General features: G+C 35.7%; 1 protein-coding gene across 2 annotated transcripts in view; it reads left to right on the top strand.

Annotated features, from left to right (window-relative positions):
* LOC144965043 (myosin-IIIb-like) overlaps positions 1–20,248 on the top strand; it is a 56,598-nt gene that overhangs the window by 25,681 nt on the left and 10,669 nt on the right. For both annotated transcript variants that reach the window (XM_078899922.1, XM_078899920.1), the window contains exons 10-20: positions 122–230; positions 1,881–2,000; positions 2,900–3,099; positions 3,982–4,047; positions 6,015–6,131; positions 7,412–7,523; positions 14,146–14,213; positions 14,805–14,882; positions 16,558–16,677; positions 17,218–17,303; positions 18,577–18,669. In XM_078899922.1, the coding sequence (XP_078756048.1) occupies positions 122–230; positions 1,881–2,000; positions 2,900–3,099; positions 3,982–4,047; positions 6,015–6,131; positions 7,412–7,523; positions 14,146–14,213; positions 14,805–14,882; positions 16,558–16,677; positions 17,218–17,303; positions 18,577–18,669 (1,169 nt within the window). The remainder of the gene's footprint in view (positions 1–121; positions 231–1,880; positions 2,001–2,899; positions 3,100–3,981; positions 4,048–6,014; positions 6,132–7,411; positions 7,524–14,145; positions 14,214–14,804; positions 14,883–16,557; positions 16,678–17,217; positions 17,304–18,576; positions 18,670–20,248) is intronic.

Raw genomic sequence — 20,248 nt, 5'->3', positions numbered from 1 at the left:
GAGCATTCACAGTCTTATCATTAAGTACTCAGTGATCAGCAGTGCATGCAGTTGTATAGATCGTAGATAGTAACCAAACAGATTCATGGTTCAAAGGTGATGACTTTGTTTGATTCTACAGAAACATTTGGGAATCAGCTGTTCTGAGGTCGAGTCTTGTCTGACCTGTATGGTGACAGTGACAAAGGGAGAGTATGTCAAACGGAACTACAGCATACATCAAGCAGAAGGTATGTCTTCCTTGTCTTTCTGATCAAAATAATGACCCCAAAAAAAATGAAAAAAAAAAAAAAAAAAAGAAGCCAAAAAAACAAAAAAAAAAAACACCCCAAAACCCAAAGATTAATGAAAAAAAAATACAAAATAATGAACATAAAAAGAAAAAAAACGACAAAATTAAAATACAATATAAAAAAACAAAACAAATCAAAGAACAAAACAAGCCAAAACAACTAGATACCAAAAAGAAAAAACAAGTGATTTCAACATGACATGTTAGCGTTAGCCTATTTTTGTTGTTACAAATTTGCTAGTTTGAGATCGAAATCTGAAAAAGTGTTCATGAAACAGTGCGGTACAAAGCAGGAAGAAGAATACAAGAGAAGAAAAAAAGACATCCTGAAAATTAAGTTGATATTTGGGGATATTTTTAAAAAGTTTATTTTTCCTCCTGTTTCGACTGGCACTGTTTCATATAGGCATCTTTACAGATTGTTATTCTTTTTTATAAACGGAAAAATTTCATATGAAGAAAAGAAATATTAAATAATTAATTAAATAATGACAAAAAGGGAATCATTATGGCCGTCATAATTCTTATTTTTAAAGTCATATGAGACCAGAGTTACATATTATAAAGTGAATGTCGCCCTGCTGGGTGAACTTTTTGTAATATCACTCTTGCAATCTCCGTCACTACCTACAGTTAGCTTCTCATTTACACCAAACTGGCGGCCTAAGAACTATGACAAAGAGCCAAGAGACCTTGACTTCATACATTCTATAGACTGATTGATAAGATTTATAAAACACGCCCTTCCGCAACGGCACCATAAGATCCCGTCGCCTAGGCATTCCATGAAGGAATATAGATAATCCATCAAACAGGATGTCTGGTGTCAACAGGAATCACCCATTTTGTCCAAGTGAGCAAATTGGGGGTTAATAATCTTGCCTAAGGAAAAAAAAACAAAACGAAAGTGCCTGAAGCGGGGCTCGAATCCAGGACCTTCTGGATCACAGTTCAATCCCTTAACCACTCGGCCACTTCGCCCGCCTTTGATAGACTTAGGTGAGAATTGATCACCCAACTGGTGGTCTTAAGACAATGGCATGGAGCCTAATGACGTCACTGACATCCATTGACTATAAGGAAGAGAATGTGATGTCAAACAACTGGTTCCAATATCATTGGAAGTGTAAAACCACTCTAACAGAGAACTGAATACATAACTATACATCCTGACTGCTATGAAATAGTTATACCACCTTTATGTAACCTACTCATTATTATCAGTACTTCGGAGGACTGGTTACATACACACTCCCAAGGATTTAGGAACCAAATAAATAAAATAAAGTAAATAAAATAAAATTCCCATTATTCACCCCCAAGGGGAAATTTATTGTCTTTAGGATATATTCTAAGCCAAGGGAAGACTGGAATAACCCAGGCGTCAGCCGCAGTGCAGCGCCGCAAAGTGAGCTAGGGCGAAGTGACTTGTTCAAGGCCACACAACGAGGCGGGTAGTCGAACTCGGTACCTTTTGGGTACGAAGCAAAGATTACCGCTGAGCCACGCTGTCCCCAAATAAGTATAGTGTTTGATGTCACGAATTTTGTTCCCTATTTGATTCACTTTAATGACGTCATTCTTCCAGATGCTAGGGATGCCATGTCCAAAGCTCTCTATGGTCGGCTGTTCGGATGGATTGTCAACAAAATCAACTGTCTCCTCGCTCCAGACATTGACGACCCAAACACACCGTTGTCAGAGATAGGTGCGTGATTTCACTTCAGTTTTTCAATGGAAATCACCAACCCCATGAGCTGTACAGCTATTGTCATTTCACCACCACCACTACCACAACCCTACACCACCCCCAACCCCACCACCATCGTTGTTATCACCATCATCACCACCACCACCTTCATCATCATCACCATCCTCACCATCATCATCATCACCATCACCATCATCATCATCATCATCATCATCATCATCATCATCATCATCATCATCATCATCATCATAATCTCCATACCTCCATCATCGTTGTCACCAATTCTCAACTCTTGCTCTTTCTCCTTCTTCTCCTCCTCCTCCCACCTATTCTTCATCTTTTGACCCCCCCCCCCCAGCTCTTTACTATCCTCTCCTCCTCCAGTGCTTTTCCTTACCCTCTTTCTCCTTCTAATCCACCTCTTTCGGATTCCTTCCCCTCCTCCTATTCCTCCTCATCTTTTAGCTCTTTTCCCGCCTCTTCCTTGTGAGACTATGTGTTCTGGTGGTACGACACCCGCTTTCGGATCGGAAGGGCCTGGGTTCGAGCCTCGCTCGGTGCATAGTTGAGTCCTTGGAAAAGACTCTTTACTCACATTCTCTCACAGTACTCAGGTATAAAATGAGTACCTGGCTGTAAACAGTGTTGACTCTGTCAGAACAAATTGTAATATATAACAAGTGTCATGTCCCATCCTACATGTTAAGTGTTGCTGTTGGTCAGGGACCCCTTGTAACGCGCTTGGAGCACGTTTAGTGGATATTGCTCTATATAAAAGCTCAATTTTTCTCCCCCTCCTCCTTCTCCTTCTACTTATGCTTCTACTCATTTTACTAAGATTTACAATCATCTAATTTATTAACTACATCTCTTCTATTTATTTGATGATTTGCCAGGTATCTTGGACATATTTGGCTTCGAAGACTTCAACAAGAATGGAGGGGACAACAGTTTCGAGCAAGCCTGCATCAATCTGGCAAACGAACAGCTTCAATTCTTCTTCAATCAGCACATCTTTAAAATGGAACAGGACGAATATCAACGTGAAGGAATTGACTGGAAAGAAATCAACTTTGTGGATAACAAACCTTTACTGGTATGTCACATTCGAAGTGGCCGAGTGGTTAAGGCATTGCATCGTGACTCGAAAGGTCCCGGGTTCGAGCCCCGCTTCAAGCACTTTCGTTTTTTTTTCCCTTGGGCAAGATTATTAACCCCCAATTAGCTCACTTGGACAACATGGGTGATTTCTGATGACATCAAACATCCTGTTTGATGGATTATCTATATTCCTTCCTCTACTCCTGGCCATACCAAACAAACAAACAAACAATAAAAACAACAAAACAACAAACAAATAAAGAAAATAACAAGCTGCACTGATGAAATACAATGTTGGTCTCTGTAAGCTGCATGCTTTTTTAAATATTATAAAAATAATTATTCTGTTTTCAATGCTTTGATTATTTTTTAGTAAGGACATGTTCTTGGAAAAGCAAAAAACAAAAAAACAAAAAAAAAAAAAAAAACAAAAAAAAACCCCTCAACAAAAACAACAAAACAACAAAAACAATCAAACAAAAAACAAAAATAAAACAAAAAGCAAGCTGCACCCATGAAACGCAGGTCTCTGTATGCTACATACTCATTTAAATATTAAACAAATGATTATCATGTTTTTAATGCTTTTATTATTTCCTATTTAGGACATTTTCTTGGAAAAGCAACCAAAACACAACCCTCCCCCCAACCCCCCCCCCCCAAAAAAAAAATCCACAACAAAATAACCCCCCCCCCCCCAAAAAAAAAAAAACAAACAAAAAAACAAAACAAAACAAAAAACAGCAACAAAAAAAAAACAAACAAACCAAGCTGCACCGATAAAACACAGGCCTCTGTAGGCTACGAACTCATTTAAATATTACTTATACAAATGATTATCATGTTTCTATTAATGCTCTGTTTATTCCCTATTTAGGACATGTTCCTGGGAAAACCCATCGGCATTCTATCCCTACTGGATGAAGAGAGTTTATTCCCAAAGGTAATGTTTATTATAATAATACTGTCTTAAGCTTTGGTGAAAACCCGATTTTGTTATAATAATAATAATAATAATAATAATAATAATAATAATAATAATAATAATAATAATAATAATAATAATAATAATAAAAATAATAATAATAATAATAATAAAAATAATAATAATAATAATAATAATAATAATAATAATAATAATAATAATAATAATAATAATAATAATAATAATAATGATATAATAGCAAGACACTTATGAGACATCCCTATTATCCGATGCGCACTTATTTGCAGGTCTGATAACCCACTTCTTTATGGGGTCATTGGTGTAATGGAAATCTAAAAAAAATGACGCAAAATATTGTCCATTTCAACAATGTTAAACGAGGCCCATAAGTCGGTTCGGATGTCAGACCTATATCATTGTGCACGTCGTTATTATCCCTTGTAAAAAAAAAAAAAACATAAGTCAAAGTAATACTAGGCTGCTAGAAGCGGTGGAATATAAAAAAGTAATAAACAAAAAACAATAAAAACTTTACTACATTCCAGATAGACGACAGAGATATTTTAGTAATGGAGTTTAGTAATGTATGTCTTTATTGTTTTTTGTTGTTGACTGAAGACGGGTTTTGAGCCCGAAACGTTCCGTGTTTGGTATTTTGTTCTTTTTAGAAGCAGTTATATTCATTTTTGTTTTAAAAAACATAGTAGTCTAGGAAATGTTAATATTCCGCATTTTACTTTAAATTATTTTTGATATAGCCCTCAAGATATCTTTACGAAAATGATAATATTTTATTTAAGGTCAACTATCTTAATTTAATTTAATTTAATGGGTCCTTAATAATTAATCTCGACGGGCACTTATTTGCAGCTCTGATAACCCAATTCCTTACGGGTTGTAATGGATATCTAAAAAAAATGACGCAAAATATTGTCCATTACAACAATGTTAAACTAGGCCCCATAACTAAGTTCGGAGGTCAGACCTGCATATATATGTACATGTCGATTGATCCTTGATGAGTGGTTGAGGTCGTTAGAAAGGGGGGGGGGGGGGGTATAATAAAAGTATGATTGAACTCCTGAATTCGAAGATTTGAACTCATTTCCAACGCGTACTCCCAAATGCATCGCAACAGTATTGTGAACTTATTTGACACTCCAAACATAAGAGTTCAATATCACATCATTTAAAAGCGATTTTGTGGTATGACACTCGCTTTCGGATCGGAAGGTCTTGGGTTCGAGCCTCCTCACTCGGCGAATAGTTTCGTTTTTGGAAAAGGCTCTTTACTCACATTCTCTCATCGTAATCAGGTGTAAAACATTATGTACCAGGCCGTTGACAGCGTTGTTCTGTCCGAAAAAAAAGTAATATCGTCCAACAGGTATCAATCACGTCTCGTTCTACATGTTAAGTGTTGCTGTTGGCCTAGGACCCCTTGTAAAGCGCTTTGAGACTTTGAGTGGATATAAAAACTCTCAATTTTAAGTGGCCCCCCAAAGTGTACATGGACATTTTTTTCTTATTTTCATTTCTATATATGATATTTTCCCCTTGTCTTACTTTCAGCCAAGCATCTTTTCTGCTAGCTTATCTTTAGATCGGGGGGTCAAAATAGCTCAGTTGGTAGCGTACTCGCTTCACAAGCAAAGGGACCGAGATCGATCCCGGATGCAGTCTATATTTTTTTTCTGACCCCCATCCCCCCCCCCCCCCCCCCCTGGCCATCCAGCAGTGATTGGGTAGCTGGGTCTGTTAGAACTAGCCGAACGTACTTTGCGATAGACTAGCGTCCTATCCAAAGGGTAGCAAGCAATTGCTATTGTTTGTTTCACGCTACAGACACCTGGAAAAACTCCGGATCCATGTGTCTTGTGGTTCTGAAGGACTCTTTTCTAATCTTTAGATTTAGTATTTTTCTTTTTACTATCTTTCCTTTCTGTGTGTGTTATGTTTTTCAGGGCACCGATCAGTCTTACGTGGAAAAGTTGACACATGCCATGGCAAACAACCAGAACTTCATCAAGTCACAACAGACCAATCGGGCAGCTTTCAGTATCAAACATTACGCTGGCAAGGTATATTTTACAACAATAATATGTGACTTGTCGTCATGAAATGGTACTATACCAGGGTCAGTCAGATGTAAAAAAATAATAATAATAAAAAAAAATAGATGATGTAAAATTTGAAATGATAAGAAAGGCGAGGCGTTTTTTTGAATTGATCCACTATCGGTAACTTCCTTACAAACATCGACAATTCTTTCCAGATGTTGAGGCCAAAAGAAGAGAATCAAAGCTTGTCAGCCGTCAGATATTTCTGTAGCGTGGCCCAGCGGTACCCGCTAAGGTACTGAGTTCGATCACCCGCCCCTGCGATATGTGGCCTTGAGAAAGTCACCTCGCCCTAACTCAATTTGCGGCGCTGCACAACAGCTGATGCCTGGGTTATTCCAGTCTTCCCTTGGAATAGACCCTAGAGACAAATTTCCCCTATGGGATGAATAAAGGGATTTTTCTTAAAAGGCATAATATATTATGTTGTCGCTTGAGGGTACGCTACTCTTCAGCTGTTAGAATGAAATTTAATTCCGTTAGGTATTAAATCCCATTTGCATAAATTTTAAAAACAATTTAATATAATCATACGCCATAAGAACCACTGTTTTACATCTATTTTTGAGAAGCATCCATTAATTTGTCCGAATGTGAAGTAGCCATACGCTGCATCTAGTCGAAAGGTGTGTTGTGACGATGCTACCAGGCGGGTTCGCGACGGTGCACGAATGCGGACCGGACTTTGCTGATTGGGTCGATCGTCATAACATAATAGTGTGAACCATAAGAAGCTGCTGCCATACGCTGCTACTAATGCTACTACCACTACTACTACTACTACTACTACTACTACTACTACTACTACTACTACTACTACTACTACTACTACTACTACTATTACTACTACTACTACTATTACTACTACTACTCCTGCTACTACTACTACTACTGCTACTACTACTACTACTACTACTACTACTACTACTACTACTACTACTACTACTACTACACTACTACTACTACTACTACTACTACTACTACTACTACTACTACTACTACTACTACTACTACTACTACTACTACTACTACTACTACTACTACTACTACTACTACTACTACTACTACTACTACTACACACTACTACTACTACTACTACTACTACTACTACTACTACTACTACTACTACTACTACATACTACTACTACTACTACTACACTACTACTACTACTACTACTACTACTACTACTACCACCACCACCACTACTACTACCTTTTTAAAAAAATCTGTTTGCTTCCAGGTAACCTATAATGTAACCAAATGGTTGGAAAAGAACAGAGACACCTTACCACCAGGGATCACTGAGATCCTACAGTCAAGTGAAAACGTCCTGTGTAAACTGATCTTCAAAGGTAACCACATTTTTATGGAGTAAAGAGTAATAAACAAAAATGAATATTACAGCTTCTAAAAAAAAAAGACAAAATAAACACGGATCGTTTCGGGCTCAAAACCCTTCTTCGGCCAACAAAAAAACCCAAACAAAACAACAACCCCCCCCCAAAAAACAAAAACAACAAAAAACAAAACAAAACAAAACAATAAATACATAAATACATTACTAAATACCAGACGACAAGAGGACCTACACAATATCTCTGTCGTCTATCTGGAATTTAGTAATGTATTTATGTCTTTACTGTTTCTTTTCTTCTTGAAGAAGGGTTTTGAGTCCGAAACGTTCAGTGTTGAGTATTTTGTTCTTTTTTAAAATTCATTTTTGTTTATTACTCTTTACAGTCACCAGCTTCTTGCAGCGTAGTATTACATTTTATGAAATGCTGTGTCAACTTGTAACTTGCATATTATCTGTGAAAATATTACTAATCTGTTGCAAGAATCTTTGTGGATTGTAGAAAGTAATGAATGATAATAATAATAAAAAAGAATATAACAGCTTTGGAAATGAAAAAATATCAAGCACAGAACGTTTCGGGCTCAAAACCCTTATTCAGTCAATAACAAAAACGATAAAATACATTAGTACATCATTTGAAATGCAGATAGGCGGCATAAATGTGGCACATCTTGTCGGCTACTGCGATCTTGAACTGTCATTTTGAGATGGTACTATCCAACAGCAATAACTACTCAATGACACATTAATAACAAAAACGTAGATCTATACAAAAATAATAACAATAACACGTTGATGATAATAACAAACTAACAACAACAACAACAACAACAACAATAACAACAACAACAATAAACATTAATGACAAAGACAAACACACAAGCAAAAGTTTCAACAGCAATGACACAACAATAACAAAACTAGCAAGCAAGCAAACAAATAAATAAATAACAACAACAACAACAGCAATGTAATCATCATTATGAACCAAAAGAAAAGTAAACAATCACAGACAGAACACTTTTAACTTTGACCTTTCACCTTTGGGCAGGAGACTTCCATCGATTTTCCATCCTTCTACTAAGTGGTAAGATGCACGATACATCAGTCAGTATGCATGCTCATTCTTTGATTTATTTCTCTATTTTAAAAAAAATCAACAAAATACTTGTAAATGGTCATATGGGTCTTGTTTGTTTGTTGTTTTTATCTTTTTTTATCATTTTATTAAAAAAAAAATATTCACATTATTTATGTTTTGCTATTCACACATTAAACAGACATCGTACACTTGTAAATTTATATAATTTCAGTTTTCATAAAATCTTTCTTTGTTAGAAACATTTATAAAAATGACTATGATAGATTTGATAACGAGTTAGAAATAAGAATGAGATTTATCTCCCCCATCTCAATGCCATAAAAAAACCAAAGCTAAAAAAACAACCAAAAAAAAAACAACCAAACAAGACACTAGTTCTTATTTATCTGTAGTCTGACAGGATGCCCTATTTATTCATTATGATGCGCTCTAGGGAAATACTCCACATGTACCATTTTCTGGAAAAAGAGAAGACAATTCTCAGCATTTTGCCGTTTTCTTCATGAAAAAAATGTTTTTAAAAAACCCCGAACTATTGACCGAGTTATCGCCATTTGGAATTGATTATCTATAGAAAAATGTTTTTTTAAAGAAAATAAATGGGCACCGAAGTGTAATTTTTCTCATTTCAACATTTAAAATGATAGAAGTGAAAATTTTAAACTTTGAAACCTTGTGAAATGACCAAACTATTAATATTATTGGGAAATTCTAATTTTCATTGAAAGGTCCCAATATCTTTTATCAACCATATCTTCAATGTACTTCCAGTGACATATGGACTATGTCCCCCAGAGTAAGTGAATGTAATGTAAATGAATAAAGATGAATTAGATATTATTTAGTGGAATTATCATTTCGTATTTCCCATAATTCGCTTTTTTTCTGCTTCATAAAGAGACATACAATATATTTGCCTATTGAATAGCCAATGTGAATTTTCTGTTATAAATGCAGGTAGAGAATGTTTTGTGTCATATATAAAGGCCTCATTCATGCCCGTCGTGACAAGGAACAAGAGATGATGTTAATAATGATATCATGGAAAAAATGTATAAATAATAATATCAAAGAAAAAATGTCTATTTGTAGTATCCTAGAAATAAAGTGTGAATAGTATTATCACTAAAAAAACGTGGAAATAGTAATATCACCGAAAAAAGTGCAAATATTATCATCGAAAACATTTGTAAATAGTACTATCATTGAAAAAGTGAAAATAGTAATATCATTGAAGTAATATGTAATTAGTAATTTCATTGAAATAATGTGAAAAAGTAATACATGTTGAAAAGATGTGTAAACAGTAATATCATTAATAATGTAAACAGTAATATAATTGAAAGATATGTAAATGATATTTTTGAAAAAATGTGTAAATAGTAACATAATTTAAAAATCTGTAAACAGTAATATCATTGAAAAAAAAAAGTGAATAGTAATATCATTGACAAAATATGTAAATAGTATTATCATTGATAAATGTATAAATAGTCATATCATTAAAAAACTGTAAATAGTAATATCGTTGAAAAAATATGTAAATAGTAATATCATTATAATATGTAAATAGTAATATCAGTGAATAAATGTGTAAATAGTAATATCCTTGAAAAATATGTAAATAGTAATATCATTTTAAAAATATGTGAATAGAAATATCATTCAAAATATGTTAATAGTAATATCAGTGAATAAATATGTAAATAGTAACATCTTTGAAAAAAAATTTAAATAGTAACATCTTTGAAAAAAAATGTAAATAGTAATATCATTATAAAATATGTAAATAGTAATATCAGTGAATACATGTGTAAATAGTAATATCATTGAAAAATATGTAAATAGTAATATCATTTTAAAAATATGTAAATAGTAATATCATTTAAAATATGTTAATAGTAATATCATTTTAAAAATATGTAAATAGTAATATCATTAAAATATATGTAAATAGTAATATTATTGAAAAACAAAATGTGTAAATAGTGATATATTTGAAAAAAAGGAGATAGTAATATTGAAAAAAATATGTAAATAGTACTTTCATTAAAAAATATGTATATAGTAAAATCATTGAAAATTGTGACCCACCGTCTCAAAACGGTATTATGTCTGGGTAATTTACATGTTGAAAATGATAATAGGAGAGCAGGATGATGTTTAAAGTGTTTTAGTTATGCTGTGCGTTTACGTTAAATATTCACAACTTCCACCAACCAGATTAACATTACCAACACACAAAACTGTGTCTAACCTTTAACGTTTATAGTTTGATTGGGTGAGAAATTGAGTCTAAATCCATTTTATTTTGAGGTGAAAGATTTTGTATTTTATCTTTCTTGAATTTACTTTTTTAAAAGTGTACAATAACGCATGAATATTTAAGATTATCATGGAATTCAGACAATGTGTTTCTTGATTGTTCACTTAAACATTTATATAGCGCAATATCCACTAACTGTTCTCAAGCGCTTTACATAGGGTCCCTATCCTTGCCCAACAAAACACTTAACACGTAGGACGAGACATGACGCATGTAAGGTGATATCACAATTTTATTTTCGACAGAGACAATGCTGTTAATGGCATGCTACTCATTTTTACACCTGAATACAGTGGTGGAATGTGACTAAAGAGCCTTTTCTAAGGACTCAACTTCGCGCTGCTCAGAGAGAGAGAGAGACTCAAACCCGGGACCTTATGGCCCGAAGGAGAGTGTCTTACCACTAGACCACAAAGACGCATATGCTAGACATAATAGATAGTTTGCGCTTGGCTAAGAAGCTCACAACATCCGGAAGTATAACGGACCAACACACAAAACAATGTATAACCTTGAACGTTTATAGTCTGGTTAATATAGTTTAGTGATAATTAGTCATAAACGCGGATGGTAAAAAAGAATTAAAAAGACCCGAGTGACGTCAACTTCATTCTATCTATAGTCTGACACTGACCAAAAGATGACGTCAAGAGACAAGTCTTTGGTCACAAAAGAAAACAAATCGTGAATTGTATTCAATAGTTCAACCAATGGGATCACTTGTTTTCTTGCGCTCTGTTGACGACACCTCACCAGACGCTGCAAAACCTAAAAAAATGACGTCAAACTGTAAGTCCCAGAGGGTTCTCGTGTCAGGAATATTATTATGTTAACGATGGCTACGCTCATATACAGTTACTTCTTCCGTAGCCATCGTTAACTTATAGCCGGACAATAGAACCCACAAGGACTAATAGTTTGACGTCATTTTTTTGGTTTGTGCAGTATCTAGTGAGTTGTCCTTAGTAGTGGTCAAGGAAACAAGTGATTCCATTGGTTGGCCTATTGAATACAACTCACGATTTGTTTTCTGTTGTGGCCAAATACTTGTCTTTTGACGTCATTTTTTGGTCAGGGTCAGGCTATATAAAAGTTAACGATGGCTACGGTTTTAGTGTCAGGCTATATTATGTTAACGATGGCTACGGTTCTAGTGTCAGGCATGTTAACGATGGCTACAGTTCTAGTGTCAGGCATGTTAACGATGGCTACAGTTCTAGTGTCAGGCATGTTAACGATGGCTACAGTTCTAGTGTCAGGCATGTTAACGATGGCTACGGTTTTAGTGTCAGGCATGTTAACGATGGCTACGGTTCTAGTGTCAGGCATGTTAACGATGGCTACAGTTCTAGTGTCAGGCTATATGTTAACGATGGCTACGCTCACATACAGTGACTTCTTTCCCGATAAAACCCGATTGACGTCAAGCATGTTGTGCTACAGGCCTGTGCATCATCCTGGAATGTTTACATTGTTTTCATTTTTTTCTTATGAACTTGAAGTGTACCTATTAAACAGGTCTGTTAACCCAAAACGTTATGGCCTTATTGTTGTAATGAATATACTCTCAAAGCGACGCAAAACATTGTCCATTTCAACCATATCGTATTAAAACGAGCCCTTATTTACAATTGGTTATCAGACCTGCAAATGTGTGTACATTGACTAAATCCCAATTTCCCGATTTTTGCTTGCTGAATTCCGATTATATATATAGTTTTTAAAAATGATCCGATTTTTTGTCATTTGAAGCTTTTTGATATAAAGAAAATTTATTCAGTTTTGTGTATATAAACCATAATTGGGCCTGTAAAGACTTCGAACACGAGGTATAGGATATAAAGAAAACCGAAAATCTTTAACTGCTTTAATATGGAAATAAATCAATCAATTTCAAATTCAGATAAATGATAATAAATATAATTGAATCAACTTGGACCCTCCTCCTCACCCCCTAAAAATACAGGCAATAGGCAATTATATTAATGATTAATATTAATTTATATTTTTTTCTCTCTCTAGGCTTACCATTGAAATTAAAAAAAAAGAGAAGTAGTCCTTCAGAACTATTAGGCCCATGGATCCGGAGTTTATCCCGGTTTCTCTAGCGTGAAACGGACAATAGCAATTACTTGCTAGCCTTTGGATAATACGCTAGTCCATCGCAAAGTACTCTCCGCAGATCTAACAGACCCAGCTACCTAATTCCTGCTGGATGGACAGAGGGGTCAGAAAAAGTCTCAACTGCACCTGGGATCAATCTCGGTTACTTTGAGTTTGATGCGAGTGCTCTACCAACTGAGCTAACGGGACCCCCAGGGATAGTTTAATTAATATTAATTTATATTAAATTTTTCTCTCTAGGATTACCATTAGCCAATATGATAGATTTATACAATGAGATATTCAACGCGCGTCTTTTTGTGTGCATGGCTGATGATCATAAAATCCTCATGATTTAGTCAATATACATGTATCTAGCTAGCAAAGTAGTGTCACTGAAATGCCTTTCTTATAATGGACGCACTCTTATGTACACGATGCTTCATTACATACGCCTAAAGGAAAGAAAACAATGTTTTTCTGACACTTTTCTACTCACTTCATTTTCTGTTATTATCAACATAAGTGCCAACCCCACTCCACTCACTTTTCTACATTAGTGGAGCAGGCACTTATGTTGATAATAACAGAAAATGGAGTGAGTAGAAAAGTGTCAGAAGACAATAGAGAATACATTTTTTCGCGGCTATGAGGGCTCGAACGGTAGCCATCGTGATCTTATCGCCTGACACTGACCAAAAAATGACGTCAAAAGAAAAGTCTTTGGCCACAAAAGAAAACAAATCGTCAATTGTATTCAGTAGTTCTACCAATGGGATCATTTGTTTCATTGAGCTTTACTAACGACACATCTAAAAATTGACGTCAAAATATAAGTCCTAGTGGGTTCAAGTGTTAGGCTATATGTTAGCGATGGCCGCGCTCGAACCCACGACCTTACTGATACGACAACTCCGCCTGGCCGTGAGAGAGACGCTATACAGTCGGCGCCACCCAGCACTCGCCTTATCACAGCGAAAATATTTTTTATTCTCTATTGTCTTCTAGGACTTTTCTACTCGTCTCAATGTGTATTTTGTATTTGACATAACTAAGTTCGTCAATATTTGATTTTGTTTCCATCAGGACAGATCACACGAACTGGAAGTTTGGCTCTACAAGGAAGAAAAACTACGTCACGCAAGAGCCGAATGGTGGGTACACACATACACACACACACACACACACACAAGCACACACACATACACACGTATATATATATATATATATATATATATATATATATGTATAGTTGGCGCATTGTTGAGTCCTTGGAAAAGGCTCTTTACTCACATTCTCTCACCGTACTCAGATGTAAAATGAATACTTGGACGTTAACAGCGTTGCCTCTGTCCGAAAAGAATTCTAATATCCCGACCTACATGTTAAGTGTTGCTGTTGAATAGGGACCCCATGTAAAGCGCTTTGAGCACGTTTAGTGGATATTGCTCTATATAGAAGCTCAAGTTTAAAATTATACATTAATTATGTATTACATTACATTGACTTATTTGACTTATTGCCGATCGCCTCCTAATCTTCGGACTGAGACTCTTTGGCAGCTTCTCTGATTTGTTGAGTGGGTTCTTTCCACTGATGACGGTCTGCTTGCGATGGATCTCAGGTGTTCTAAATAAATAATTCTTTTCGCATCTCAGTTCTCGTGTGTCATCTCCAGACGCTTGAGGTCTTTATTACATTACATTACATTACATTTAAATCTTGTACCCCCCCCCCCCCTGCAGGCAAGAAACCGAACAGCTCCAGCACCTCAGCTTGGTGATGCCGCCAAACGTAAAATGACCGTTGGAGGTCAGTTCAAGGTAAACGGACTTTTGTTTCTCAGCTCTTATTTAATACGGACTTCTCATTAGTTTCATTTGATCCTACCCCTCCCTCAACTCACTCCTCATCCTCTCTCCCCCCCCCCCACACACACCCCAGCGACGGTAGCCTTCGATCATGTATAGATAGTATGCGCTTGGCTAAGAAGTTCACACCATTGCCATCTGGAAGTGTAGCAGATCAACACACAAAACTATGTGTAACCTTGGACGTTCTGAGAGAGTGTGCGCTTGGCTAAGAAGCTCACAACATTGCCATCTGGAAGTATAACGGACCAACACATAAAACTATGTGTAACCATGAACTTTTATAGTCTGGATAATACAGTTTAGTGAGAATTACTCATAAAAATGGATGGCAAAAAACAAAAACAAAACAACAACAACAAAGGCCTGAATGACGTCAATTTCGTTCTATCTATAGGTAGTATGAAGTTGACGCCACTCAGGTCTTTGTTATTGCTTTTCGCTATCCGCGTTTATGAGTTATTCTCACTAAACTGTATTAACCAGACTATAAACGTTCAAGGTTACACATAGTTTTGTATGTTGGTCCTTTATACTTCCGGCGGATGGCAATGTTGTGAGTTTCTTAGCCAAGCGCAGACTATCTATAGAACAAGATATATGGTTAACTTCAGAATGATGAACTCCTTGATGAGAGATCATTTGGATTCAATAGTCTGATGTCACGTCGCCCAGCAACGGCGGCCATCGTGGTTCTAAACAAAGAAAATCGGTACTTTTTATTCTTCATGCTGGCTAGAACTTTTCATATGTCTTGTGATCAGAATGTGTAAAAGTCAAAACATGATCAGATTTATAATGTTTGTTTTTTTTCCCTCTGGATAGACTTTTTATGCTCGTCGGTGAAATATTTCATAAGGGCGTCCGCCATTGTTCCGATAGTTTAGAGCCAGTTACTAAGTTACCATGCGTCATTACGAGGGAAGTGACGTCACGACTGTTGAAGCGTATTTATGAAGCTTCAATACAAGTCCTTCAACTTCAGTTTTCTTTAAAATGAAAAATATAATTGGTTGTCCTCAATGTGTACTTATTTTCAGGTCTGAGAACCCAATTAATAGTTATGGGCTCATTGATGCAATGGAAATACTCTCAAACCAAGGCAAATTATCGTCCATACAAAAAAAAATCTAACAATGATGTCATTGTATTATTGCTAATGTAAAATGCATAGAGCACAACATCGTCATGATTATGCGCTGTAGAATGGTTACAGTGAATGGCATAATCAGTCGGATGGTGAAAAGGTTTGAACTGAGATATTGCCAAGTTTAATTAGAAGGTCAATTTATATCAAAAATGAATTCATATCATAAATGATTAAATCAACCCTTTTTGTACATATCAACGCTTAATTTCACTTCTAAATAATTTTAGAGCTAGTTAAGTTGAAAAATTATGAACTTTGAGAAAAGTTGCTGGATACCTTTCCCATCCATCTGACCATAACTTCATGACAAATCACCCGATTTACTTCAAATAAAGATTAAAATGCTCTGGGGAGCATATGCTTTCAGAAAATGCAAAAATGCAAATCCAAACTTTCACCTTCCGACTGATTATGTCATGCACTGACACTAAAAATAGATAATTTGTGATTTTCAATAATTTGATGTTCTTCCACCAGAATTCCCTCAACATCCTGATGGAACGAATGACATCTTCGACTCCAATCTTTGTCCGATGTTTGAAGCCAAACCACGAGAAGAAACCAAGGCTCTTTGACTCCAAATATGTTTTAGATCAGGTAAACCAAGAGATCTTGAGCTTCTGGGTGGAGTTCCCGACCCCCCATAACGGGCAGGGAGGTCCTTGTTGTGTCTTCTATCCACCTGTATCTCTTTTCCAATTGCTTTCTGTCTTTGTCTTGGAATGAGATTACTTAGTTTTGTCCTGACCCTGGCCGGCATCCTTGGCTGAGAGGGAAACAGTTGAATGTATAGTTATAGTTTTGGAAGATGGTATTTTTTCCTTGTAAATCATCTCTCTGTTACGTAGTGTTATTTTTAAAAATTTTAACATATGATTTGTAAACATTTGAGTGTATTCCTCTTAGTGGGATCTTATGCTGGTTGATTAATTGTTATTATTATTATATTTCTTCTTCTTTTTCTTCGTCTTATTAATATTATTATTATTTTTATTATTATTATAATAATAATAATAGTTATTATTATTATTATTATTATTATTATTATTATTATTATTATTATTATTATTATTATTATTATTATTATTATTATTATTAGTATTACTCAATGTTGTCTGTATTTTGTTTTTCCACTAGCTCCTCTATACTGGTATGTTGGAGACAGTTGAAATCAGAAGAAAAGGATTTGCTGTTCGACCCACATTCGCTGAATTTGTGGAAAAGTAAGTATACTCTTTTTAGTTTGCCAGCCGTGCCCTGACAAAACGCCTTGTTAGACTCAAGTTTTTCAAAAATTATTTGACTGGACTCAAAACTTCTCAGAAAGTTGCATATGCATACTGTGGTGTGTTTGTTGAACATGTTTTACAATTTTCTTCTTGTTCTTCTTCTTTTTGTTCTTGTTCTTTTTGTTGTTGTTGTTGTTGTTGTTGTTGTTGGGGCAGCGTGGCTCAGCAGTACGGTCTTTGCTTCGTCATATGGCCTTGAGCAAGTCACCTCACCCTAGCTCACCTTGCGGCGCTGCACTGCAGCTGACGTATGGGTTATTCTAGTCTTACCATAGGATAGACCCCAAAGACAAATTTCGCCTTGAGGATGAATAAAAGGATTTAAATTTTAATTACAAAACAAAATGTTGTTGTTGTTGTTGTTGTTGTTGTTGTTGTTGTTGTTGTTGTTGTTCTTCTTCTTCTTCTTCTTCTTCTTCTTCTTCTTCTTCTTCTTCTTCTTCTTCTTCTTCTTTTTCTTCTTCTTCTTCTTCTTCTTCTTCTTCTTCTTCTTCTTCTTCTTCTTCTTCTTCTTCTTCTTCTTCTTCTTCTTCTTCTTCTTTTTCTTTATGTCCAACTTCATTTATGAAACGATTAACTACTTAAAACTTGGAGTTAAGTACATGCGTTTTATGAAAGAATCGAAATTAGTTGACGGTCTAATTTCTTTCGGGAGAATGGTCTAATCGTTAATTTTCTTGGCTAGAAAGATTTTTTTGTTGCTTTTTAGACAAGGAACATCTTTTATCTTATCTTTATCCTACCTTATCATGTTATTTGATTCTTCCATTACAGTATTCTTGTTGATTTGAACAAAGTAAAATCTTATCTATCATGCAATAGCATGATACTTTCACGTACAGTATTCTTGTTGATTTGAAAATGGTAAAATATTATCATGCTATTTGATACTTTCAGGTACAGTATTCTTGTTGATTTGAAAATGGTAAAATATTATCATGCTATTTGATACTTTCAGGTACAGTATTCTTGTTGATTTGAAAATGGTAAAATATTATCATGCTATTTGATACTTTCAGGTACAGTATTCTTGTTGATTTGAAAATGATAAAATCTTATCATGGTATTTGATTCTTTCAGGTACAGTATTCTTGTAATTTGATTCTTTCAGGTACCGTGTTCTTGTTGATTTGAAAATGGTAAAATCTTACCATGTTATTTGATACTCTCAGGTACAGTACAGTATTCTTGTTATTTGATCTTTCAGGTACAGTATTCTTGTTGATTTGAAAATGGTAAGATCCAAGCAAAGCTGTGTAAGAATTCTAGAGTCGTCCAAACTCAAAGGCTGGTACATTGGGTAAGTAGTGTGTCACATGCATACGGTAACATTTCATGTTTTTGTAAAATGTAGCACTTTATTTGTGTGGCTTCATGACCTTGTGGTATAACACTCGTCTCTGGATTTGTAGGTCCTTGGTTGATTCATATGTTTTGGGTTCGACTCCTGCTTTGCTCTGGGTATGACAAAGTGGATTCCTTTGAAATCTCTCTTTACCCACATTCACGGCCTTTTGTGTGGCCATGTGGTCTAGGGGTATGGCACTCGCTTTTGGATCAGATTGTCCTGAGTTCGAGCTTCGCTCGGCGCATGAGTCCTTGGAAAAGGCTCTTTACTTACATTCTTTTCACCACACTCATGTGTAAAATGAGGACCTGGCCGTTAACAGCGTTGTCTTTGTTGGAAAATAATGTACTATCGCCTAACAGGCGTCACGTCTCCTTCTACATGTTACGTGTCTGCTGTTGGACCCTATGTAAGTGCTTTGAGCATGTTTCGTGGATATTTCTTTTTCAGGTGTAAAATGAGTACCTAGCCTATAACAGCATTGTCTCCGTCGAAAACAATTCTAACAGTGCCTTGACAGACGTCATGTCTTGTCCTACATGTTAAGTACTGATGTTGGCTTGTGGCCCATTGTAAAGTGTTTTGAGCATTTTTAGTGGATAGTTAGTTCGCTTATAAACTATCATGGTGTTTTGTGTGTTGGCCTCATGATTTCAATAAGTTGTGAGAGAGACTCAAGATAGATAATGATACATAGATAATAAACTCAAGATGGATAGCATTGACTGTACTGTATAACTTTCCTCTCGTGGCCAGGTGTCGTAACAGCCAGGTCGTGGGTTCAAATCCCCATCAACGCAGAACGTTTTTATTCTGTATTGTCTTCTGGCACTTTTCTACTCACCTCAGTATTTGTTTAGTGGATATTTCTCTATATTTAAAAAAAAATCAAGCAAGAAAATATGCTTGATCCTGACAAAATGCCATTTAGCATTTTGATCAGAAAACGTTTATTCTCTATATCGAATGAATAAAGTGACACCTACAAAAAAAGTAGTCTATCAGAGCCTTTAAGCCCATAGAGCCAGAGTATATTATCCCGGTTTCTATAGCGTGAAACGGACAATAGCAATTATTCGCTATCCTTTGACTGCTAGATCTAAAAGGCCCACAGAGCCAATTACTGCTGGGTGGACAGGGGGTTGGGGGGGGGGTAGGGTCAGAAAAAATATCGACTGCATCCGGGATTTACCAGCTAAGCTATCAGGACTCCTAAAGTGACACCTAACTTGTCAAAAATTCTTCCCCATGTTAGATATCATTCTTTATTTCTCTATTTTTAGATTAGTTACAAGATATGTTTTTCACATTATTTGCTCATTTGGACAACATGGGTGATTCCTGTTGACATCAGACATCCTGTTTGATGGATTATCTATACTCCTACATGGAATGCTGAGGCGACGGCATCTCACTGGGACAACATGAGTGATTCCTGTTGACATCAGACATCCTGTTTGATGGATTATCTATATTCCTACATGGAATGCCTAGGTGACGGCATCTCACTGGGACAACATGAGTGATTCCT

Source organism: Berghia stephanieae, chromosome 2 (assembly GCF_034508935.2).
Source record: "Berghia stephanieae isolate SIO BIC M18660-M18661 chromosome 2, UCSD_Bste_1.3, whole genome shotgun sequence".
Classification (NCBI taxonomy): Eukaryota; Metazoa; Mollusca; class Gastropoda; order Nudibranchia; family Aeolidiidae; genus Berghia; species Berghia stephanieae.
Note: the sequence above shows the minus strand (reverse complement) of the source record. Positions and strands in the feature narration are given on the sequence as shown.